At 40.1% G+C, this 27,336-nt stretch overlaps 1 protein-coding gene across 1 annotated transcript in view; it reads left to right on the top strand.

Annotated features, from left to right (window-relative positions):
- Positions 1 to 11,853, top strand: part of NDP (norrin cystine knot growth factor NDP) — an 18,858-nt gene extending 7,005 nt beyond the window's left edge. The window contains exon 2 of the mRNA XM_027875579.1: positions 11,626 to 11,853. Coding sequence (XP_027731380.1) covers positions 11,626 to 11,853 — 228 coding nt within the window. The remainder of the gene's footprint in view (positions 1 to 11,625) is intronic.
- Positions 11,854 to 27,336: the final 15,483 nt, after the last annotated feature.

The following is a 27,336-nucleotide window of genomic DNA, read 5'->3' as shown; positions in this document are numbered from 1 at the left end:
AGATAGATAGATAGATAGATAGATAGATAGATAGATAGATAGATAGAGATGGATGGATAATATATTGATAGGTAGATTGATGATACATAGTAGAAGGATAAATAGATGGTAAGGGAGATGATCCATAGGCAGGGAGAGACACATACACACACACACACTGGACCTTCTCTAACATATCCCAACTCTTCATCCTGAAGCCTCACTCATTCCTACAATTCACATATTGAAAGTACCCTCTGTGCCTACAGCCTCTCCTTGTGATTGGATGGTTCCTCCAAGAACTTCCATTTAAAGAAGTCAGCCGAGTCTCTTTCCTCTTCAGGCTGCACTCTGATATGTCTCCGTCATGCTCCTGAGATGAATACCTGTACTTTTGTTGTTATCCTTCCTTTTTCAGTTTCCCTTATTTGTTGCCTTACCCTCCTTACCCCCACCCATCCACGTTGATAGTCTTCCCATTGTCTTTCCCCAGAATGTAAACTCCCTTAAAGGCAGGGATTATCCTTTCTCCTTGTATTTTTATTTCCAGCTTTTAGCTCACTTCCTGGCACACACTAAATGCTTAAGTCACACACACACACACACACACACACACACACACACACACACACACCAGTGGTCAAGTCCAGTAGTTTATTCATTCATCTGTATATCAAGTATCTTTGGAATAGTGGGAAAAGAAGATCTGGGCTTAAAGGAAAGAAGACCTGAATTCAAATCCTGCCTTAGACACTTAGCTCTCTAACCCCCAGCCAAATCACTTAATTTTTCAGCTCAGTTTCCTTATTTCTACAATTATGATAATAATATCAACAAATATATCAAATAATATCAAAAAATTATGATAATAATACTATCTACATCACAAGGTTATTGCGGAGAACAAGTGAAATAATGCATGTGGACAGAATGCCAGGGCTGAAGTCAGGAAATCAGGAAGTTAGGAAGTCAGGTAGACTCACCTTTCTGAGTATGACCCTGGGCAAGTCACTTAACCCTACTTGCCTCAGTTTCCTCTTGCGTAAAATGAGCTGGAGAAGGAAATGGCAAACCTTTGCCAAGAAAACCCCAAATGGGGTCACAATGAGCTGGACAGTACTGAACGACAGCACTGTGTCAAATTCCTCACTGCCTAAAGGCCAGATGGGTTACCACCCTCCTCTAGAGTTCCCAGGCACCTCTTAGTGGGGTTGGTGAGTCTTGACTCTGACAATGGCACCAGCCCTCACTATGGTGTCTCCCTAATGTGCAGGGATTGGTGTCTTGTGCTCTGGTTTCACTTAACCACAGAATAGTTTCTACAAAGGAATATTTATTTCAAAAGTTATAATGACAAATAGACAAACTTACTCCATAACATCTCGGGCTTGATCTCCATCCATACCATTTTAGTCTACAGGGAAGGAAGATTGCTTTCTTGGTTTAGCTTAGCGTCTGTAGAGCACAATCCGAAATTCTAAGCCCCAAATCCACTCTGGGCTCAAGTTCCAGGCACCCTGACTTCTCAAGGTTTTCCTGGCAGGCTGGCAGGTTGTGGCAACCTGCCTGGAATCCTGGCTTCATGTTCATCATGGTGGGAACTCCCAAGTCCAGTGGGGATTACCACCCACACCTGAAACTGAGAAGGACAAATTGAAGAGAGCAGAGACCTTGAGCCCATTTCTCAGAGCTCGGGTAAAAGGCAGGGAGAGAAGTTATCTCCCCCTCCCCCGGTGATCATACTCTGGGTGAACCGTGGATGATCTTGGCTCTCTGGGTGTAACAGGAAAGAGACTGTCCCAGTCTGACAGTTTTTAAAAACACAGCCTGTTCCAGCTATTAGCCAGTCAAAGACAATTGAATTGCCTTCACCCACCTACTTGGGAGAACACAGAAGGAAGGTACCTCAAAGTTGGGTGATCTGGGCATGTTCTGAGGCCCTCATAACATATATATTTGCAAATCCTAAAACACTTTCTAAGTGTTATCTGTTGTTATTGTTGATTCTCTCTTTACGTCTCTCACATTCTTGCCCTTGCCTTCACTGGTCATGTCTATCACCCTGAATCAATTAATTATCATCTCTCCCCTAGACTACCTCCTATTTGGTCTTCCAGCCTGTTTCTTCCCTCCTTAGTTTATCCTCCAAGCATCTGCAAAAGTGACATTCCTAAGGCATGAGTCTGTCAATATTGCTCCCCTGCTCAGAGAGTTCAGATGACTCCCTATTCACTCCAGGATAAAATGTAAATTTCTCTATTTGGCATTTAAAGCATTTCACAATCTGATGCAAACTTACTTTTACAGACTCTTTTACACTCCTCCCCTTCACACACTTCCTCCTATATGACATTTCATCCCCCATTTCTGTGTTGTTCCTAAGCCTAGAAGTCGCCTCCTCTGTCACCTCCACCTTTAGAGCTGCTAGCTTCCTTCAAAACTCAGTTTGTGTCACCTCCTATATCAGACCTCTTCTGTTCCCCCGTTTGCTAGTGCCCCTGGTCACCCTGAAATCAAATTGTATTTATTTTGTATATATTTTGCATTTAGTTATATGTCAGGCAGTCATAATTAACTGTTAATAAACATTTATTAAGCACCTACTGTGAGTCAGGCATCGTGCCAAACACTGGGAATATAAAGAAAGACAAAAGACAATCCTTGCCCTCAAGGAGCTCACAATCTAATGGGGGGGACAATGTGCAAATAACCACGTACAAACAAGCTATATATAAGATAAACAAGAAATAATTGACAAAGGGAAAGTCCAGAATAAAATGAGGTCAGGAAAGGCTTCCTGTAGACAGAAGAATTTTAGCTGGTGCTTGAAGAAATCCAGGGAAGCCAGGAGGAGGAACATTTCATACTTGAGGACAGTCATTGGAAACACCCAGAGTTAGAAGATGGAGTTTCTTGTTTGAGGAAGAACAAGGAGGCCTGTGTGACTGGAAAAAAGGGTAAAAGGGGATGAGGAGTAGGAAGACTGGAAGAATGAGGTGGGGAGGTGGGAGAGGGGAAGCAGGTTAGGAAGGACTTTAAATGCCAAATAGGATTTTATAGTTGAGCCTAGGGGTGATAGAAAGTCACTGGAGTTGTGTGTGTGTGTATGTGTGTGTGTGTGTGTGTGTTTGTAGGTATGTAGGGGATGTGCCATGGTCAGACCTGAACCATGTATACATGTTGTTTCTGCTAAAAATTTAAACTTTTTGAAGGCAGGGGTTAATTTTTAAAAAATTTTTATCCCCAGTCCCTAAAACAGTGCCAGGTGCATAGCAGGTATTTAATAAATAAATAAATACCTTTTCATTGATTGAGTTCCTAGTTTTATTGGTCACTAGACAAAAGATTTTACATTTGGGGTATCAATGATTACATTAATGTTTATATGAGGTATGAGAACCATATTATTTTCATTTCTCTCTTCCCTACTTTTCTGCAATACTACTAGCATCACTGCAGATACTGAAAAGGGCCACATAGGATGGAAGATCATTTTGCATTTTTCCTTTTCTTGCCATTATTGAACAATCCCTCACCAAAGGGCCAACCTCTCTTTGACAAACCTTTCCATGCTTAGCTAAGTTGGTCCTAGGATGCAGACTTGTTCATCCTGCATGGTAGAGTCTCCCAGAGTTAGTGTTCTGCTTCCATGGTCCCCAAGTACTCATTGACCATTCCAGATCACAATGACCTGTACCCACTGTCCATTCCATACCCTAATGACCCATTTTATTTGATAGGACACTCTCCACCCTGTGTAAATAGTAAAATCAATTATTTTAAAATGAGACAGTGGGAGAATGTTTGAAATTCTCAAAAAGAGCAAATTATTCTTAAACCCTGCTTCCTAGGAACATTGGTAGAGTAATATTTTTGTGCAAATTATACCATGCCTTGTAGATAATTTATATCTAGTCATTAAAGCAGGATTGTCAGAATGTCTACTTTCAAACACTGATATGAATTTCAGTACTGCTAATCTTAGAAGCAACAGATTCATTTTTATTTTAAGATATTTGGTAATTCAGACTTTTTTTTTTACTTACTCTAGCCAGCCTTCTTTCATTTAGTCTGAACTGATAAAGTTTTATTATTTTATAGAATTGGGATTGCATGCATGCTGTACCTAGAAAAAGCAAACATGTTTTGCCAGGGATTGACTGACAGATGTACTGGAGAGATGGATGGAAACATCTTAAAAACTTCTGTTGGTTTTCCCAAAACAAAGTGTTTTCCCAATCATCAAGTTCAGGGGAAATTCAGTAGACACATCCATGCTCGTTGGCAATTTGTCAGGTTCACTGTCTTACCTTGACCACGAGGTGCATCTTCATGAAAATAAAGAATTAAAAAAAAAAAAAAAGGAAAGAAAGATTGTGACCAGCCTCAAGGAATGGGGAACTTAGCTGCTCGGATGAAGACATCAGTGCATGACCTTTTCACTATAACTTAACTAAAAATTTAATGAGTTATGCCCATTTCTTTTTCTAACAAGGAGAAATAAAATGCTCATGAGCTTCTACATATGGCCACAGAGAACACATGCTAACTTATCCCTTCGGAAAGGATAAGTGGAAAATAGCGGAATGGATTTATTCTCCTGTCCATGAAATGAATTATTATTGTCATTGTTAATAATAATTATAGCTGGCATTTATATAGTGCCAGGCAGATGCTAAGTGCAGCTAGGTGGCACAGTGGGTAGAGTGCCAGGTCTGGAATTCGGAAGACCTAAGTTCAAATCCAGTTTCTGATGCTTATTAGCTGTGTTATCCTGAGCAAGTTATTTAACTTCTGTTTGCCTCAGTTTCCTCATCTGTAAAATTAAAGATAATAATAGTTCCTACCTCCTAGGGTTGTTGTGAAGAACAAATGAGATAATAATTATTAAGTGCTTAGCACAGTATCTGGCACACAGTAGGAATTATAAAAATGTTAGCTATTACTATTATTACAAATATTGTCTTATTGGATCCTCACAACAATATTGCATTTTTTTTAGCCATTTTTTAACTAGGCAAGTAGGAGGTTCAGAACATGGGACTTGTAGTTCAAGTAGACATGAGTTCAAATCCTGCCTCAAATGCTAATGGTGTGACCCTGAGTAAGTCATTTAACCTCTCTGTGCTTCAGTTTTCTCATATGTAAAGTGAGGATAATAATAGCACCTATCTCACAGGGTTGTTGTGAGGATCATATGATTTGACGTATGTGAAGCACTTTGAAAGTGTCAAAGCAATGTAATCATTTTTACGTTCAAGACCCTCCACAATCTGGCCACAACTGATTTCCCATTACTTCCTTATACATACTTTGTGTTATGTTCCAATTACACTACCATTCAGTTTTCTCCTGCCCTCTTCAATCTAATTACACATTCTCAAGCCATGCATCATGCACAGAACCCTCTGGTTTAATGGGCCAGGGACTGCCAATACAGCTTTGTTCCCTTTAGGAATTCATTCATATCTCTTAGTTATAAATTTCAATATCATCAAATCCTCAAATAGGGCTCCCAGGACCTAGAACATGGTGTTGCAGTTATTGTTCAGTTATTTTCAGTCACATCCAACTCTTTGAGATGTCATTTGGGATTTTCTTGGCAGAGATACTGGAGTGGTTTGCCATCTCCTTTTCCAGATCACTTTACAGAGGAGGAAACTGAGGTAAACAGGGTTAAGTGATTTGCCCAGGATCACAGCTAGTAAGTATCTGAGGCCAGATTTGAATTCAAATATTCCTGACTCCAGGCCCGGTGCTATCTCCACTGTGCCACAGTGATGTCCTAGAACATAGTAGGCACTTAATAAATAGTTGTTGTTGTATTTGAATGGACCCAAGGTCGAGCCACCTTCTTCAACCAAATTGAAGTATCACCTGTGATATTCACATTTATTCTGGTCATGGAGAAAATGGCTTCTCCATTGTCTGTTAAAGGGATTGAGGTCCAAATCCCTAAAGGGAGCACACACACCTACGAAGTTATGGCATCCTTAAGGTGTCAAAGGAAGTCTAGAGAGGGTTCTGATATTTAGCTTCAGGGCCCTAGCAAAGTGCCTGACACATAGTAGGCACTTAATAAATGTTTACTGATTGATTGACTGACCCATTTTCCATGGTGTTCTAGGCTGCATCCTCTTTGACTTGCTCACTTTCCCAGTCCAGGGATGCTGCTGCTGCTGCTGCTGCTGCTGCTGCTGCTGCTGCTGCTGCTGCTGCTGCTGCTGCTATCCCCACTAACCTGACTAGGGCACAACAGAAGAGACTATAGCTAAGCAAAGGAGGAACACCAGGAGCTCATACAGGACTCAGGAGAAGCTGTCCTGGTTTGCCAAGGACTTCAGTGGTGACTCTTCCCTGTCTGTCCCTTATATCACTCTCACCCTCTAGTCTGTTCACTTTTTGAATTTTTACTTCCATGTATTTGTTCTCAAGATAAGCTGGTGTCCTTAAGGAAAAGTAAACTTAGTTGATCATCTATACACAGAGAAAGAAACTCTTCTTTCTCTGAAAAATTTCTGGGGTGCCAGCTGAGGTCTCCAAAGAGATTGAATTGAATGTTATTAACACCTCCTACCTCCATCCCCCACCACACCCCCCAAAACAGGGAAAAGCATTGAATCTAAACTAATGCTTCTAGGCAGAACCTGAGCTTTGAGGAAGCAATTTTGAAGAGGATTTTGAAGACCACATCCTCTTCCACTGTTCTCCCAGTTTCCCTCCTCTCCTACCTTCCCTTTTCTCAAGTTGACGTTGGACAACTCCCCTCTCCATAGGTCCTCTCTCTGGCTGTTTAAAAGTCCTTACCATAGGGGTAGAACAGAGAGCTAGGAATAAGGGGAGTCACACCAAGGAATACCTGAAGGGAAGAGTTAGGAAAAAGATTTTGTCCACATGAGAGTGGGGATGAGGGAGTCAAATACTCCCTATTCCCCACCCTACAAATATAAATCAAACTACAAATATAAATCAAACCATCAATCAACAAAATCTTGAAACTGAACATTACGTGATTGTAATGACCAAGGTCAACCTGAAGAAGAGATGAGATGACAAAATCTATCTTCCTTTCATTGCAAAGTTAGAGGTCTGTGGGTATGAAATATCACATATAATGTCACCTGGGGTATATGGGGTGTTCAAGGAAGACTAGCACCTCTGATGAGAGGGCTTGCCAAGCTCTTTTCAAGGCTGCTCATCCAGCATTGATGTCCACCTGTCTCCCAGCTCTCACCTGTGGCTCTAAGAAGCTGTAGCATGTGTAGCAGCCTCACTCCATACAACCACCTCAGCAGACCAGCTAAACCAGGTTGAGTATAGCCGACAGGCCTCAAGCACCTGGGTGACTTAAGGAGATGCCTACCAGTGGAATAGGCAGATGAAAACAATTTGTCCAGTGACCATGAAGGTGGCTGAAGCAGGCACCGTGGAGCACTTAGAGTTTGGTCAGACATCAAAGACACCGAGATCATCCACTGCATCCTGGGCCATCGCCAGTCATCTTGACTTTTGTCTTGTCAGTGGACTTTGATGACTCTGGAAGAGAGACTGAAGTTGATGACTTTGGGTAACTTGTGTCACTTAAATCCAACTCACACACAAGTCAAGACATCAAACCGTGATGTCACTGATCTTCAAAAAATGAAGGATAAACAACAATAACAATAACATCACTCAGCTGATTTGCTTATAATATTAGTCAAATATTAGTTAATTTGCAACAAATTTTTTTCTCTCTCTTTTTTATTCTTTATTAAAACAAGGGTTGGCTTCTTCAGTCGAGTGTGGTCAAGGCTATATTTGAAAATGAAAGATAACAATAAAAATGTTTAATGTAAATAAAACTGTTCCTTAAATGCAACTCTTAATCTAGCTTTTCATCCATCTAACATGACCTGGATCAGATATTGACAATCTTCCAAATGTAATGTGCCAATTTAGTGGTCCTTCCTCCTGGGATATATATACCAGGAGTTATAGAAACTGGGGTCATAATCTTACATTGACTTTTCTGAGCAGGTAATAAGGAAGAATTATCATGGCAGCCTTTGTAAGAGAGGGTAGTAGAAGGCTATGATTCTCGCAAGCATTGATGCGCTAGATGTGAGTAGCCATAACCAGCCTGCCTGCCATCTTTGGCACAGATGTTGTATAGCCAACACCCTATGGTACAGATGCATTGGGACCTGTTAAAAGGGCTTCATGGAAGAGTCAGAAGAGCTAGCGACTATCCAAAGCATTTATTTGGTCCTTCATTAGGTCCAACGTTTAGAAAGAAAAGGACGATAGGAGAATACAAAGAACAAGGAAGAAATACAACTGCAATTGTCAGCATTGGAGGAGAAAAGAATTCATAAAGTTTATTTGACTGGCTTCTCCCAGAACTTAGTACATTGTTACAAAAATCTCTCTCTTCTCTTCCTGAGTTTGATGGGTAGGGTTTCTACATCCGTGGTAACTCCAAGTATCCCCATCCCACCCTTAACAATGCTGAAAAGGCTAGGTCGGGGTCGGGGACTTGCAGTCTAGAGGCCACATTTCACCTTCTGGGTCCTTGGGTGGAGCCTTTTGACTGAGTCCAAGTTTTACAGAATAAATCCTCTTAAAGGGATTTGTTCTGTGAAGTTTGGATTCAGTCAAAGGGCAGTATTTGGTTCCCCACCCCTGGGCTAGGTGTTTTATAGGCACAGGTGAGGCCTTGATTTTCTTTTCCTGAAGTCACAGGCAGGTAGGTGCCCATCTCTGAGGTTGCCTGAGGAATAGAAGTTTCTAGCCCAGAGGATTCCAGAAAAGGAAGTGTTAGGATAAAGAGATGTGACTAAGGTAAAGACAGCCTGTTTGAGAAACACTGGGCTTGAAAAATCAATGTGGTACTTTCCGAGCTTATTAAAATAGAACTGAGTGAAAAGTCTGATTAAAATGAAGATAGTTTATATATCTTATTTTTGCTGTTATTATCTATATAGGAGAAATAAACTAAATTGGTCTGCCATTATTTGTTCTTCGAAAAGTTATAGTGGTTGAGTACTACTAGTATCTTCTGGTTTTTATGTGGTTGCTAAGAGATTGCTTGGTTCTTTGTGTTATCTCCCAGATAATAGTGTTAATGTTCTGCAGTCACTCTGGTTGTGTTGTTATCCAGAGCAAATATAAAGAGGGGAGGACAGTTAAAAGGGGTCATTACGGGCTGTGACTAAGTGAAGCACCTGGTACTAACTGAAATTTCTCTGATTTAGGTCATGGAGGAGGGGGAGATACATAGCTGAGAGACTCGTGAACAAGTAGAGGTCAAAATAATAAGATAAATAAGGCAAGATCTAGAACCTGATAGATGAGATCCATCCTGCAACTGAAAGAGCTAGAGGTGGTTCCCTGGCTTCCTTTAAGTCCCAGCTAAAATCCCATCTCCTTTAGGAAGTCTTTCTCAGTCACTTTCAATTCCATCCCTTCCCTTTCTTCTTTATTTTCAATTTATCCTGTATATAGCATGTTTGTACATATTTGTTTGCTTGTCTCCCCCATTTGATTGTGATCTCCTTGAGGGTAGGGACTTTCTTTTGCCTTTTTTTGTATCCTCAGCCTTAGCCCAGGGCCCAGCGCATAGTAAGTGCTTAATAAATATTTATTAATTGACTGACAGGTGGAAAATGATAGCTAAAATGGAGGCAAGGTTAAAATTAGTGGTCACAACCTGATCAGAGAAGGAACTAGCAAATGGTGAAGCCCAGGGTTCAGGCTGCAATAGTTTGGTATCAGGCAAACAGATGATTCAATTCCATTAGATAAGCACTTATTAAGTGCCTACTATGTACCAGGCGCTGTGCTTAGTAGGAGTCATACAGAGACAAAAATGAAAAAGGGTACCTGCTCTGAAGGAATTTACATTCTACTGGGGGAGGGGGACAATGTGTTCACATAGAGGTATATTTAAAATCTATAGGAAGTAATTGGGGGGGTGGGAAAGGAAGAAAAGAGGGGAGCAGGAAATGCCTTAGTGTAGGGTTGAGCTTTGAGTAGAGTTACAGATTCCAAGAAACAGAGGTGAGAGAGAACTCTTCAGGAACGAGAGATATGTATGAAAACAAGTTATCCCAATCTACCACATTTGTTTGGTTTGTGGACTTAAGTGGATATTCAGCTGATTCTCTCATTTCTTCTGAAGTCCTTGCGGCTAGAGAGCTCCTGCCAAGGCTACCATCCTCATTATGCTCCTAGGCAATGTTCAAGTGCACATGGCATCTGACAGTGGTCATCTACCCTTCTATTTTCAAGAGGAGCACGTTGTTCTCCCTTTTCCAGTCCTCCAGGACTAATCTTATTCTCTTGGATTGTCTTTAAAATAACAGTTTAAAAGGTGACTATAACATCTAACTCTTCAACCCAGAGTTCCCAAGGCTAGGCATATGGCCCAAGAAGAAAAACAAAACAAAACAAATGGAAGAAAAGATTCCATATACACCAAAATATTCATGGAGGCACTTATTGTGGTAGCAAAGTATTGGAAACAAAGTAGGTATCCATCGATGGGGGAATGGCTACACAAAATGTGGGGCATGAGTGTAGGGAAATCTCTTTACACTATAAGAAACAGTGAATATAAAGGATTCCATGGAAAGACTTGCATGACCTGACACAATGCAAAGCAAGCAGAGCCAGGAAAACAATGTACACAATGACAGCAACATAAACTGAAGGAACAGAAATGCTCGACTGAACACTGTACAATTAAAACAACTAAGACTAGCCCGGGAGAATTGTTGAGAAAAAGACCACTCTTTCTTCACTTTTAAAAGTGGGAGACCATAAATATTAAATATTTCATATAGTGTCAGACAGTTGATGTGTTAATATGTTTTGTTCAGTTGTTCCCCTAGCCCCAACTTTAAATTTTTGTCACAAGAAATGGTTCCCTAGTTAAAGAACAGAGGGGAGGGGGCAGCTAGGTGGCGCAGTGGATAGAATACTGGCCCTGGATTCAGGAGGACCTGAATTCAAATCCAGCCCCAGACACATAACACTTACTAGCTGTGTGACCCTGGGCAAGTCACTTAACCCCATTGTCTAGCCAAAAAAAAAAAAAGGAACAGAGGGGAGAGACATCATGCCTTAATAAAAAACATTAGTAAAAAATGTTAGAATAAACTATAACAGCTACTGATTTTCTAGTGGGCTCTGTTAATTCTTTAATTACCTTCAGGTGGGGGTCCTTAATGTTGTGCTGAGTTAGATACTTCCACTTTTGTCTAGGTTCTCTCCTTTTCTGTCTGGTTAGAAACACCAACTTCAGACACAGAGTATGTGAATGTGCACAATCTCTTTGGGGAAATAAACTCTAATGGTGGTTCATTTTAACATCTTGTTGTTGTTCAGTTGTTTTCAGCCACGTCTGACTCTTTTTCATGAAAGCACGTGGGGTTTTCTTGGCAAAGATACTGGAGTGGTTTGTTATTTCCTTCTCCAGGTCATTCCATCAGGAAACTGAGGCAAATAGGATTAAGTGACTTGCCCAGGGTCACATAGGTAGCAAGTGTTCCACAGCTTCTTCTTTTGTCTTGGTAATCACACACAAACACACACACACACAGAAGCAAAAAGATGGATATTTTGGCAAACTAAGTTGACTATTTCCTTTCCTCTGTCTTTCAGATGGTGCTGTTGGCAAGGTGTGAGGGGCACTGCAGTCAGCCCTCTCGCTCAGAGCCTCTGGTCTCCTTCAGCACAGTCCTGAAGCAGCCCTTCCGCTCTACCTGTCACTGCTGCCGGCCCCAGACCTCCAAACTGAAGGCCCTGAGGCTTCGATGCTCTGGGGGAATGAGACTCACAGCCACCTATCGGTACATCCTCTCCTGCCACTGTGAAGAGTGCAGCTCCTAAAGCTTGCCTAAGGGAGGCGCTATAGGACTAGCTGTTATGGTGGCCGCAGCTGTGGGGTCTTGGAGCCCCAAAGGACAGATGGCTGCATGACCCAGCAGGAAAACTTCTCCCAGTTGAGGCATTGGGAATAGAAAGGGAATAGACAGAGGCAGGAAAGAAGTAACACTTTCTGACCTGGCCGATTCATGTTTTACTAACAGACATTATGATTTTTTCATAAAAAGCAAAACACTGGGGATTGGGTTTGGTATCTTTCTGGTTTCCTTCTCCCTCTCCCTACTCTACCTCCCCTTGGACCAAGTTCTTTCAGTAGTTTTTGAGATTCCTCTTTTCTCCATTTGCTCTGAATGCTATCCACCCCTGAGCACTAGTGGGGAAAAGAAGACAGGCTATAAGCTGTCACTCATCAGAAGATGCCATGGAAGAAATGACATTAGGCAGAAGAAGACCCAAGCCTTGTCTATGGAGTCTTCTTACACTGTTGAGCTTTCATCTCCATGTTACATTGATCTTGATTACATTTGCTGCTGCTGCTGCTAAAAGTTGTCACTTGTCTATTCCAAACACCAAGTATGTGGACATGCTTGACCAAGTTTAGCTGGCATTAAAAATAATTAACAAGAAAACTCAGGCTCTCTTTTGGGATGCTGGAATGTCTAGACCCTGACAACTACCCGCCTCATTTAGGAATGGCTTAGGGCAAATACAATGATATCTATTTGGGCATTTACTTGTAGGATATCTAAAGTAATTATGGCTGTCATCAGTCAAATGAGCATAAGAGCAGAATTTCAAAGACCTGTACAGATGCATATGGAATAGTTATATTCATGTATACAAATGCTATGACTTCAGATATCAACCAATATGTATATGCACTATAGCTTAAGCAGCTATATTTGTATGTTCTTCTAATCTCCCCTTTGTCTATATGAGACTTAGCGTCTCTACCAGGTGCCAAATTGGCAGCCTAACTCAGTCATTATTTCAGCTTTTGAACACTTGACCTACAGATGCTTTTGGTCCTTGAGGCAATTATTATAGCCAATTGGGACTGCTATCAGATCTGCTAAGTCAGAAATCCTTGATTTTAAGGAAAAATAAACTCTCTTAGGATTAATAACTGGAAAAAAAACAAACTTGTTTTATACATAATCTTGTCCAAACACCTCACGTTACAGATGGAGAAGCTGAGGTCCAGACACACTAAGTAATTTGCCCAAAGCTATGCAGCCTGTGACTATCTAAATCAGGATTCGAACCCGGGTTATCTGACCAGCCATGTAGTATTCTTTCCCTATAGCATTATCTCCCACAATGGTTTCCTTAGTCAAACTACTGTTGACTTAGCCTATCATTCAAGTTTGAGGTTTAAAATGCAATAAGTCCTTGGTGGACCATAAAATCTACTTTAAAATACTTTACTAATTTAATAATTAAAATAACACAGTTTAAAAGGTTAAAATAAAGCACTATTTTCTTCTCCTGCAAAATCTGGCCAATAGACCAGAAGGCATTCCTTGAGGGCTACAAGCCCTAAAAGGGAATGGTCACCCACCATTACCCCCCATCCCCCACCCCAGGCAAAGGTCTTTTATTGTTTCAAGCAGCAGAAAAATCCTAACCTTCCTAAGGAGACATTCTAATTCACCTGCCAATTGCAGGGGTTCTTAACCTTTTATTGAATCATGGAATGTTTTTAAATGCATAAACTAAATACATAAAATTACAAAGCAAACCAAAGTACTTTACTGAAGCAAAGGTGAAAATAAAGATTATATATATTTTTCCCATTCAGGTTCACAGAGCCCTGACATCTCTATGGATTTCTTGGAAGGTCAGTGGACTCCAGGTTAAGAACCCTTGCTAGAATAGCTGACTGGGTGGGGCAGCCTAGGCGAAAGGGGAAGAGAAGCAGAGAAAAGAAGGAGAAGGTCCCCTGCCCCGAAACAGCCCCCCAGACTGCACACAGCAGCACGAGCCCACCCTCAGAAATTCCTACCTAAAACAAGCTCACCTCTTCCACCACCCTTTGCTCCAGAGGTCCATATGAAACCAAAGCAGCCCCCACCACTCAAATATTCTTCTACTTTTGTGAAAGTGATTTTTTTGTGACAGTGTTTTCTTTCCCACTCAATGGCCTGTCCTGATAACGCACCATTAACATCGAATGCACTTAACTAATTGGCATAGATACTGGACAAACATCTTGGAAAGCATTTTTTAGCTCATGAAAAAAGGGAAGATGGGTGTGCTAGGACACGTAATAGAGATATTTCTGAAATTATAGGGGTTTTTTGTGTTGTTTGTTTGTTTTTAGGAGGGGGCAGGGGGTTGAAAGAGTTGCAAAGTTTTGCTCTGGGGCTAGGAATGAAATCGAATGAGGATAGTTTTCACAAGGGGCAGGGTCCTGAGATCTGCACGAATAGAACTGAAATCCTTTTGGTTCGCTAGAGCTCAAGAGCCCTTTAAGCTTTATAAAATGCTTTCTTCACAGGAGTCCTGTGAGTCAGGAAGTGGCAAAAGCTCTACCCCTTTACAAGTCAGGTGTCAGATTAAGGACTAGAATCTTGGCTTCCTGGCACTGATCCCAGTACTCTTACCATTATCATTAATAATAGTAACAACAATAACAATAATTATAGCTTATATTTACAAAGTACTTTAAAGTTTGGGGGGGGGGGGATGTGGAGGGCAAAGCAACTGGAGTTAAATGACTTGCCCGGCGTGACACAGAAAGTTTGCAAAGCCCTTTCCTTTGATCCTTACAACAACTCTTTGAGATGAATACTATTATTATCCTTATTTGACAGAGGAACAACCTGAATCTCAGAGAAGTGAAGGGACTCACAGTCACACATCTAATAATATCTAGGACAGAAGTTGGAACCAGGTCTTCCTAACTCCAATATTATGTCATTGTGCTTGCAAACAGCATATTATGCTCAGCCTCTGGATTCCTATCCATTCAAGGATACGTGCATCTCAAGAGATATCTGAAGAACCGCTGGCTGTTGCAACACCAAAGCTAATGGTCCTCAGAAGAGACTTAGGTGATATTGCTCAGGACTACCAGAAGTAACCATACTCAAAATGATTAGTACAAGCACTAACTCCTCCTTGAGCCTTTTAATTGACTTGTCAACACAACTCCAAAGTGTGCTGCATCATGTATACAGACTCGTCTTTCACATACTGATGTTATATATACAAAAGGAAATAATTATATTTTGAATTTTAAAATTTCCAGTTGTAAATCAACAAAGTGAATATACTTTTCCTCTTGGGCAGGTCTCAGAGTATGATCTGGTAGGAGCTGTGACTGGTGTTTCGGTGGTGTTGACCATAATGCCCTATGAATAGGAGAGAAGGGGCAGGAAAGGAGTTTCAAATGAGAAATTCAGTAATAAACCACAGAAGGAAGAAGAGATTGAAAAATCAAGGGTTTGGTACTATATGAATGACAAACAAAAGCTCCCTTGAGAAGGAGAAAAACTTCCCATACATCTGAAGTTAGGATGTTTTAGATTCCATAAGGAATCCTAACACCAGATTGGTTGCTTTGGGCTGAATCAATCATAAGGGACTTTGAAAATATTTGTATGAAGCATTCCTGAGCATTGAACCGAAGCCCTTTCTAATCTATTAATTGGGGTTCTTCTGAAGGAGTCATATACCAGATAAGGTATAAATAGCCAATAGACATTTATTAAGTTCCTATTGTGTGCCAGGCACTGTGCTAAGTAAGCTCTGGGGATACAAAGAAAGTCAAGACAGTTCCTGCCTTCATGGAACTCATAATCTAATGGGGGGAGACAACACATAAAAAGAAGCTGAAATGGAAGGAAGAATGGGAGATGGAGGGTACATGGTGCCAGGCATGATAAAGTCCTACAGACAGATGGGAAATTATAAGAAGCCTGCTGTCACTCCTCCTTCTTAAATGGAGGATCTGGGAGGAGTTTTCCAAGGTCCACCCTCTACCCTCTCCCATCAGAGAAAGGGAGGATGCCCAGGGGCAGGGGCTACAGAGGAGAAGTGAGTTTTCAGAGTTGATGCAATCTTGCAGGAAGATGAGTTACTGAAGACTATGGTAAAGTCCAGGAGAGCAGCCAGGTAGAAAATTATGAGGTGACTGCCCTGGACCAGTCAAGGTTATGCTTATGAGTTAAATGCTCACCATAATTTTTGTGCAAATAATTTCAACATCTGTACCATTATACAGTTTAAGGTAAAGTACCATTTAGGCCAAAAATTTCTGGGTTCAGATCCTTGTTTTACTTTGTTCTCCTTGTTTGGTCACCTATGAGCCTCCATTTCCCTTTCAATAAAATGAGGATGATGACATTTTTACTACCTTTCTCAAAGAGTTACAGAAAGTAGAGTTTTGTATACTACAAAATATACAAGTGTGAGCTTTTATTATTTATGATAAAGTTAACTAGGCAAATTCCTTCCTTACAATGGTTTATAAACTGGACTCTACTTATTTATTCATTAATCAATAACACTAAATTGTTTACATAATATTCTGTTCAATCTGTGATCCACTAAGAATGGTGCATCTTCTTCTATTGGCAAGAGAGGATATCCAGGTTCTAGTGCTAGTTCTATCATGGAATACATGTGTGAACTTGGGACAGTCCCCTAAACTTTCTAGATGTCAGTTCTCCAACCTCTATAAAATGAGGAAGTGGAATGCGATAATCTTTATAAAGTCTATTCCAGCACAAAGAGTCTCTGGTTGCAAAGCTATGATGTTTCTGGGCATCTCCGTTCTTATAATTAGAATTTTATAAATTAGCTATTAGACTTTTTAATTTTTCTTAATCTAATTTTGGTTCTAGAAATCCCCTTTTAAGATCCATTCTTGGTAACTATTAGAAGGACCTGGAAAACATGTCATAGGATAATAAGATGAAACCTCAGATATCAGATCTTCCCCAACCAAAGAGATTATCTAATTCAGATGAAGAAACTAACGTTGCCTATGATTTCTCCTATGTGGCAGCTTCCCTTGGAGAAAAAGTAAAGAAATACCTTTACTACTGTTGAGCAAATTAACCTTCTCCTGATTTGTGAGTTCTCCACTTGACACCCAAATCTATCTGCTTTTTATTTCAGCATACACTACCCAGCCATCTTAAATAGATGGAAATATATGAGCATAATAGAGCCATAATTCTTTCATATTCTTTTCAACAAATTTCCATATTATTGAGATACGTTGCTATATTACTTGAGTAAAAGAATTAAATTCTCTTCAAGATAATATTACCACTCAATAAATAAAAGTGAGTAGGTAGTATGTAGCATAATATTTGGTTTGTTCTATCCACATGTAGCAGTGGCCTATTAGGTCCTTTGCTTATCCCCCTACATTCTTACCATATCATCAATATCAAACCTAATTTTGAAATTATTATAGCAATAGGACATGTAGGCCTCAGCTTTGTCGGGGAAATTAATTCACTGTATTACTGTTTCAGAGCATTCCTCTCTGAGTGTCACCCAATTACTCCAACTTACACATTCCACAAATTTTCTCCACAACCTTTGAAATGTGCATACTCCTGGCCATGTCTGGCCACATGGGGACAAGATGTGTAAGCTAGTCCCTTATGCTGATGATTCACGATTAATTTTAAATTCAAGACCAGTCAGATAGGAATTGAGGCCTTGTGGTTCACAATAACAGTAATAATAACCCAATAAAATATATTTAGTATTTTATATTAGTATATATTTAGTATTTAGTATAGAATGTATTTTAACAATAACATGTTGCCCCAAACATAACCACTTCCCTTGTGACGTCATAGGAACAGTAAAGTAGGACAGCTAAACTAAGGAAAGATTAGTGTTCGTTCAAGTACCTCCCAGAGAACAGGTGTCATTTAACTGACTGCATCAGTAGGACATGTCAAAGCATCTAAAAATTGATTAAAGTAATTCAGAGACACTATATGGGATTTTTGAAAATTCATGGAGAGACAAGTCTTCCAAGACAAAGCAAAAATACCCGTATTTTTAGAAATGGTAGAAAAGTTTCTCCAAATGAGAGGTCAGCTAGAGCTTAAATTTGATGCCTGAGAAGGTACTAGATAAATTACCAATCAATTGACTGCCACCTTAAAAAGTTTAACCTATTAGTTGCCAACATGATATGGTGAGGAATAGATAATTTCAGATCCAAGTATGGTGGAAAGAACACTGCACTCAAGACTAAGCAGGAGACGAGGGTCTTTAGATCTGATTCTGCCATTAATTTAGTATGTGAACTTGGGTGAGTCTCTTAATTTTGCTAGATGTCGATTTCCTTATCTACAAAACGAGGGGGTTGGGCTAGATGATCTTTAATGTTTCAGTTCTAACATTCTATGAAACTCACTCTGCACAAATAAATATAAATACACAAGTGTACATATGTCTATGTATGTGAGAGTATATATTAATACTATTGAGTGCTTGAAGGTATACAAAGCCTCTTCCTCCTAAGTCACCAAGGAATTAAATTATTTGCTTGATGTAACACGGTGGCAGGACAGTTAGGTGACAGTAGATAGAGTGCTTGGCCTAGAGTCAGGAAGACTCATCTTCCTGAGTTCAAATCCAGCCTCAGACAATTACTAGCTGTGTGACCCTGGGCAAGTCACTTAACTCTGTTTGCTTCAGTGTTCTCGCCTATAAAATGAGCTGGAGAAGGAAATGGAAAACTACTCCAGGATCTTTGCCAAGAAAACCCCAAATGGGTTGGACTTTTTAAACAACAACAACAAATATAGTGGCAGAACCAATGGTGGAACTTCAGGCTATGTTTCCAAGCATATATAGGATGACATATTTAGAGCTGAAAGGAACCTTAGAGGTAATTAAGTCTACTCCTCTCCTTTTACAGATGAGTAAACTAAAGCCCAAAGAGGTAAAATTACACTCAAAGTCACAAAGTTAGTTCTCAACAGAATTAGCATTTCAACCCAATTACTCTGACTCCAAATCCAGGCCTCTCTCCACTATATGCCACTGCTTCTCATGTATGTAAATATCTGTTTCTTGTGCTTGAACTGAGGCACAAATTCTACTTTCACTTTATTTCTTCAATTGGTTCAATCAATATACAGCAGCCTTTCTCCCTTTTCTTCCTAATAGCTCCTTTTCTCTCTTTTTTTCAAGAGCTATTTCATATTTGGAGAAGGGGATAAGCAATTATATAGCACCTACTATGTGCCAGGCATTTTGCTAAACATTTTACAAATATTATATCATTTGATACTCACAACAACCCTACAAGGTAAGGTTATGATCCCTATTTTATAGTTGAGGAAACTGAGGCAAATTTATGTTAAGTAACATGTCCAAGGTCAGAAAGCTAATCAGACCACATTTGAACTCAGGTCTTCCTAACTTCAGGCCCAGTGTTCCGTCCACACTGTCTCACTTAGATGCCTCCGATATTAATGACTTGAATTGGAGGCACCATCAAAGGGCCATAGATCGTTTTTTGCCAAATCATACAACAGGTGAGGTGTGACAGTGCTTTCTCAAACTGAGTTCCAGATGAGGCAAGCATTTGCTTTAGAAAAAACTATTTTTTAAAGTTGCTATGTTCCACCTCAAATTTGCAAACATGCCTCCTTTTCACCTAGTTCCATTTTCCTCTTTCTTCTCTTCCCTATTAGAAAAATCCTCAAACAACAGATGGGCAGGCATCTTTGTTGTTGCTGGTGAGTGGATGAAAGCCCTTCATTTTGTTATCTACCCTGAGACTTTGTCTCCAGCTCAGAGGTTTATGAAACACATGCTGAATAAACATTCCTAGACAGATTATTCATTTTAAATTAAGTAGCTTTGTTTTTGTTCCAGTAAAAAGAAAAATCACATATCCCAATTGCAAAAGAAATGCAGATCTGCTGCTGCATTCAGGCTTCTTATCTTGGTAAAAGATGCAGCCAATGGTTGCTCTAGCAGCACCCAGCATAGATGAAAAAGCAAGATATTTCAAGAAGAAAAGGCAGTAGTCAGGGCTGGTTGTTAGAGGAGCCTGGAAGGAAAACATGTAGCATTCATTTGAGATCTGTGCTTTACCCTACTCCCCAACCATCTTCTCCTTCCTGCCTTTGGCAGCATGCATGCTCTCCCATCCTGTTACTTTGCTTTTCAGTTCTAAAACTATGATCAAATCAGTACTGACATTTATTTTTTTCTGGAAAAGGGCTGTCGATTTACTTGCCTATGACTCCACACAACTTCCCACACTAAAATACCTCACCAAGGCCACCACTCCCCCTGTTGTCCCCTTCAGAGCAGGGACTTTTTTTTTTCTGTATCCCTAGGCTTAGCACAGTTTTCGGCACATAATAAGCACTCGGTGAATGCTTTTTTTCATTCATTCGTCCTGACTCTATCAGCATGAGCCATAGAAAGATGGGAAGGTACCTTAGGTATTAATGTGTGTTTTATTAATGATCCATCAGTAGATTTTGCCTTAAAAGTAGGAAAGGAGAGAGAAAAAGGCAGATTTAGAACCTAACCAGGATCATACCACCAAAAGCAATGGGAATTTCTGCCTTCCCCTCCAGTACTTCAGGATTATCAAACCCTTTTTAACACGCCTAACTCAATTCAATCTCATTTCATTTCAATAAAATTGAATTGAATCCTTCAGGGAACATCAAATCCTTTATAGGATAGAAAAATGGTTCTATCCATTGGTCTCTTTCCTAGAGCTGCCATACTTCCAAAGGAAGGAGGCATTCCATGGATATTGACTATGGACCAAGATGTTGCTGTGTTAAGTGGCTCAAATAGCTATATAGAGTAAAAATGGAACCAATGTTTAACTTTTGGGACCTTTGATTTTAGTGTGGTAAGGTACTCCAGAGGAAGAGACTCTTTTTTTACACTGATTCTTTAGCTGCTCTGAAGTTTATACTCTTAAAGAGTCACCTGGGGCACTGGAAGGTGCCCCAGTGACTTGCCCAGAATCACAGTATGTGGCTGAACCCAGGTCTTTTGGGGTACCATATCCAAGGCTGGCTCTCTATACAATGCTACCTTAATAAAAGCCATCTATGGTAAGAAAAGAGAAGAAATCAAAGCATTCATCTCTGCCTAGCAGCCTATAAGTGATGGACTTGGAGTCAGGAAGACTTGAGTTCATATCTGACCAAGATACTTAATAAATGTTTTCTGCTTGCCAAGTTCTGTGCTAAGCTCTGGAGAAACAAAGAAAGACAAAAACAGTCCTGGCTTTTGAGGATCTCTCTCATTCTAATGGACTAGAGAAAACTGAGACTTATTGAGGGGGATCTACTTGGCCAAGGCCAGTCAGTCAATAAACATGGCAGCTCCAAAAAGCTGTAGCATGAACAGTGGCCATACCCTGGTAAAAAACCATCTTGGCAGACAGGCTAAACCAGGTGGAGAGTAACTGAGAAGCTTCAAATCTGTCAGTGATTTAGGGGGATATCTACCCCAAGTATGTGAATACTTCTTCTGGCAGAATGGGCAGATGAGAAAAGTTTGTTCCAAAGGCCATGAAGGTGGCTAAAAGAGGCACTGTGAAGCACTTAGAGCTTGGTCAGATATGGAAGACACCAAGGTCATCCACTGCATTCCAGACCATCACCAGTCACCTTGCCTTTTGTCCTACCACTGTACTTTAATGACTCTGGAAGAGAGAGCAAGGCTGAGGACTTTGTGCAACTCTGCCTCACTATAATCTAATCCACGTGCAAATGAAGACATCACCCTGTGATGTCACTGGTCCTCTGAAAATAGAGGATGAACAACAGATACTTACTAGCTATGTCACGTCTGGAAAATCATTTAACCTCTGTCTGACCCAGTGTCCTCATCTGAAAAATAAGGATAATAATAACACCTACCTCCCAAGACCAAGTTAACTACATTCATAAACACTGAAGTGAAGAGACCTCAGATATTAAGTCCAGCCTTTATTTTACAGATAAGGAAGCTGAGCACCATTGGAAATAAATTACTTACCCAAGATCGCAATGAATTAATGGCAGAGTCAGGGGTAGAACCTAGGTTTTCTGGCTATATGATATATATATATGTACAGATATATATACACATATGTACACACATATACACATATGTGTGTATGTTTATGTGTGTATGGAGAGAGAGAGAGAGAGAGAGAGAGAGTAACCCAGAATCTGTCACTTTTGTTATGTTTTTTTCCTCTGAAAAGCGAGTGGGGAAAATTACACTGTTTTCAATATACCTGTCTTTCTCCTATATTTCTCTTGTCATTGACTTTTAAACAGAAGTGTTATCTATTGCCCATCCATTCCTGCCTCATTGATAAGACAAACTTAAATCTTTGTATGCTGAAGTAATATATTACACAAGACTGAGAAAGATGCCCATACAAAGAAACACACTGTGACAGCTTCTGGGAGACAAAGACCTGCGGACAGCCATTTTACAGGAGACTCCTGAAAAAAAGAAAGCTGGTGTGCAAAAAAGAAACGCCTACTTCTTCAGGGGAAGCATTGCAAAATTACCCAGTAGAGTTGACTTCTAAATTTTAATAGCAAGGGAGAGCACAGCTAGCTAGCAGGATATCAATTGCCAATTGATTCTTATCTCTCCAGCAGGACAGAATTTTCATCAGCCTGCACTCATCCAGGATACATTTGGAGCATTTTGTCAAGCCTTTAGGTGGCGCTAATGCATCACTAAAATTTAACAACAGCATTTCTGAAATAAATACAGAGCATTCATGAACACCTTGTTTCTCAGAATGAAGGGGCTAGAAGGGGCCGCAAGTCCCTCTCTAATCAATCCCTTTTAGAGACAGAATTAAAGTATCCCATATCTCCCAGGCTCGTTGTGTGCTCCAACCCTGCGTGTGTGCGTGCATACACACACACACACACACACACACACACACACACATACACACACACACCATCATTAGAAAAATACTAAGACTATACAGTAGCCAAAACTATTTGTTTCAGTAATGATGAAATAACAAATAATCCCAGAGGGCAGTTTTCTTTCTATCAATACTGTTCCTATAAATGTCAATTATCAGAATTCTAAATAACCTCTTCCCTTCCTACACAAGCTGAATCCTGACTTGAATCTGCTTTGTAATTAGCTTGTATGATGATGATGATGCAGCCAGGTTTCTTCAAGTCCAGGTACCTGGGGAGCCATAAATGGAGGCAGGGTTTATTAGTCACAGCATCCCTAGATTCTCTCCTCTTCTGAGTAGTCCTCTTAACTCTTGACCTTCAAATAGCTATGGATGGGGCTGCAAAAGGGAATGCTGGGTCTCTCCCTCCACTATTGCCAAGGAAATGCCTGCCATCAAGAGCTAATAGCCTGGTCCTTTGTCGTTGTGGTTTGGTGTTGGTGATGTATAGATGGAGATTATTTCACTGGCATTTCTCTTGGAATGCGTTGGTCACCGATGTCATTTGGTTCTGTTTTCCATTGTTTCCAAAGTGTTTTTCTTTGGAGCCAGGTATGGCTGACCATTGCTGCTAGCATCGACTTCTTTCCAGCCACATGGAGCATCCTGTCAGTGCATAACTTGGCACAGGCCTCTGAAAATAGATGAGACCACAAAAAAAACGAAAGGAGGGAAGGAGACCACATGCCAATTCTCATGGCTTTCCTGATGTATACCCTGAATGAGCAAATGTACCAAAATACCAGTCCTGGGATAGAAAAGCTTTACCTATTTCTCAGTAGTTGTGTAAAAAGCAAGAAAGAATAGACCTAGCTGATACGGATGTTTCACTAAATAGGAAAGGAAGGTGGGGGTATAAGAAGTATCTGGGGGCACTAAACAAGGGTCCACAAAATTGGCTTAAAAATACTTTGATAACTGCATTTCAATATAATTGGTTTCTTTTATAATTGTATGCATTTTATTTTCTGCATTTAAAAACATCATTCTAAAAAGAGTCCATAGACTTCCTCAAACTGCCAAAGGGATCCATGGCAAAAAAGAAGAAGAAGAAGAAAATGATGATGGTGATTAAGAATTCTTGCCTAAGCAGGAGTTAGACAACTTCAACGAGCCATTAGATATATGCCTACAGCATAAGCTGAACTTTTTGTGCCAAAATTCAAGGGGTCAGAAGCAATCTACTTCCTATGGACACACCATCCAATGGCCCTGGGCCCTTGAAAATACACCAAGCCTTTGTGGTAGAGGTTGTTGTACCTGATAAAAAGAAATATTAGTGCCTTTTAGTGCCCCAAAAAGTCAGAACAAATAATGAATGAAATTATTAAAATGAATTTGAGCCCCCAAAATAGTCCATTCTCTCACCCCTCCAAAGTAATCAGTTATGTCAGGAGAGAAGCATAAAATTCTGATTATATTTTCTCAAATGTAAAGGGAAGAGAACAAACAATTATTCAGCACTTACTACGAACCAGGGCTCAGCTACTTATTAACTGTGTGACCCTGAGCAGGTCACTTGACCTCTATTTGCCTTGATCCACTGGAGAAGGAAATGGCAAACCACTCCAGTATCTTTGCCAAGAGAACCATTGGTGTTCTATGGTTCACGGGGTCACAAAGAATTGGATGTGACTGAACAACAACAAATGTGCTAGGTCCTGTGTTAAGCACTTTACATTCATTATCTCATTTGATCCTCACAACACCCCTAGAAGGTAGGTGATACTGTAATCCCCATTTTACAGTTAAGGAAACTGAGACAAACAGAAATGAAATAACTTGCCGAGAGTCACTCAGTTAGCAAGTGTTGGAGGTCAGATTTGAATTCAGGTCCTCCTGACTCCAGGTCTAGTCCTTTATCTACTATGCCACCTAGTTTCCTAGCCAGATTAAATGGATAAAATTACTTCTTGCCTTAAGCAAAGTGAAAAATCATGTATTTAACTGTTTCTGGAGGCAAAAATCAATGAGCCTTGGGTGAAATATTGTGGAAAACCCCATATCTCTTCCTTATAGGAAAATCAAGTGCCTCCTTGCCCTGTAAATTACCTATGATTTAAGCCAAAGTTTTTCCTTGAGTTTGCTCTTGAGGTATCATTAATAACCCTTCACAATGATGGAAGACTTAACCAATTTAAAGTTGTTCTGACCAGGAGTGGAAATTAAATAAACACAGCCACATGGATACCATTCCTCCCCATAGTACCATTCCCACCGACCCCTACCATGGTCATTTTTGTTCTCATTCAATATTGTCAGAAAAGTCTTCAGATTCTTAAGGTTTGCATCCTAATGTAGTATGAGACAACTTTTCCTTAAGAAAATTCCTCACTGAAGACTTAGGTCCAACTGCTTCCAAGAATCCTTGAACTTTGGCTCTCTACATGTATCTAATTAGTCTCTGTTATGTACTCAAGAGACTAAACATTAATTACCCCCTCCCCAGCCATTTACCTTCTATGACACAGAGTTAAGTTCCCTGGGTCGCTGCCCCTCATTCTTATTCTTTATTAAGCAACTCAGAGAATACACTGTTTTCAGTGATCTGGACAACTCACCATTTTCCCCTACAGATTAGGGAGCAGTTTTGTAGTAAAGTCATATCAGTTCTTTGTCTAAAACTGTTCATAAGCTTGATCTCTGATTGGCTTGGGGACTGAAATCAAAGTGTCCAAAAAGATGCATGATCCAGCAAGTACTCTATCTGTGGAGTAGGGAATGAGGAGTATTTCCTCTGCTATTCCCCCTTGGAACGTCTTCTTTTCCCATGGCTGCCCACCCAGCGTAGCAGTGTTAATCTCTGCAAACAGTCTGCTCTTTGTTTCCCCTGCAAAGGCCCCATGTAGCCAAGTACGAAAAGACTCACCAGTAGAAAGTAGATCACTAGGATGATTATTTTTATAGTCATCATAAGCCATCATAACCAATCATAACCCAGAAAATGCAATATGGCCCTCATTCTTGTACAGCTCACTCTATTTCCACAGTTATGGTGGCAGAATAGCTGAAAACACATCAGGTGTGTTAAGAATTATACAGCTCTTAAATTATCTATGAACACTGAGTTACTTGATACTCTAAATAAAAAATCTTTGTGCCATGATTAATAATAAACTGACATGCCACAGGAGGAACTAAATTATATATTATATATTGTGTTGTATTGCATTGCATTGCATTATATTATATCATATATAGAAAAGAGACTGGAGTGGTTTACCATTTCTTTCTCCAGTTCATTTTACAGATAAGGAAACTGGGGCAAACAGGGCTAAGTGACTTATCCAGGGTCACACAGATAGTAAGTGTCTGAGACCAGATTTGAACTCAGGTCTTCCTTACTCTAGGTCCAGTTCTGTATCCACTGCCAATTACAGTTACCCAGAATTGAAATGGGCTACCTCAAGGATGGCCTTCCCCTCCTTTCAGGCTCTTAAGCAGAGGCTTGACCAGTACTCGTCAACTGTTACAGAAGTGGATAGAACTCTTGGCCTGAAGCCAGGAAGATCTGAGTTCAAATTAAGCTTCAGACACTTACTAGCTATGTGACCTGGGCAAACAGCTGGGCAAGTTACTTAACCCCATTCGCCTCCATTCCTTATCTGTATAATAGGGAAACACTGGAGAAGGAAATGGTAAACCACTTCAGTGTCTTTGCCAAGAAAACCCCATGGACTTGGGGTCACCAAGAGTTGGACATGACTAAATGACTGAACAAGCACCATCAATTAAGTACTTAACCATATATCAGGTGCCATATTAAGTGCTGGGAATACAAAGAAAGGCAAAAATATTGTCCCTGTCCTCAGGAAGCTCACATTCTAATGAAGGAAACAACACCTAAATATAGCCATGTACATATAGGATAAGTATGGAGCATTTGGAAGATAAGTTCAGAGGCAGGGCACTAGCAGTATAGAGGGCGGTCTGGGAAAAGCCTCTGGCAGGGGGTGAAACACAACAAAGATAAACACAATTTGAGCATCAATAAGGATTGCAGAGGATGAAAAAACTAAGAACAAAATAACAACAACTTCTCTACAGAATCTGCAAGGATCCTCCAAACTAAGTCAACATGTACTTGTTTTATTTTTTTATGTTTTTAGAGCTGTCTTAATTTTTCCAAGTATCTTTTCCCCTCCCAGAAAATCAACCAATATAATGAATATTTTAGAAACAAAAATCATTTTAAAAAAAGAAAAAAATCAGTATAATTTATAAATACTTCAAAAAAGCCTGAAAATACATGCAACATATCACACATAGGGACCTCTTACCTCTGTAGAGGTGAAGGGGTAGGGTATCTTCTCATCTCTCTTATTTTGAGCCATGTGTGTTCTTTGTAATTTTGCAACATTTATTTTGAATTATCTTTTGGTTGTTCTTTCTGCTTAAATTATTGTAGCCATTGTGGGTATTGTTTTCTTGGCTCTGCTTATTTCCCACTGTATTCACAAAGATCTGCCCCATTTCTCCATATTCATTGTCCACGTCATTTCTTACAGCATAGTAATGTCCCATTACATTCA

Source organism: Vombatus ursinus, unplaced genomic scaffold (assembly GCF_900497805.2).
Source record: "Vombatus ursinus unplaced genomic scaffold, bare-nosed wombat genome assembly UNPS02014809.1, whole genome shotgun sequence".
Lineage (NCBI taxonomy): Eukaryota > Metazoa > Chordata > Mammalia > Diprotodontia > Vombatidae > Vombatus > Vombatus ursinus.
The sequence above is the reverse complement of the archived record's forward strand: the minus strand, read 5'-3'. Positions and strand labels throughout refer to the sequence as shown.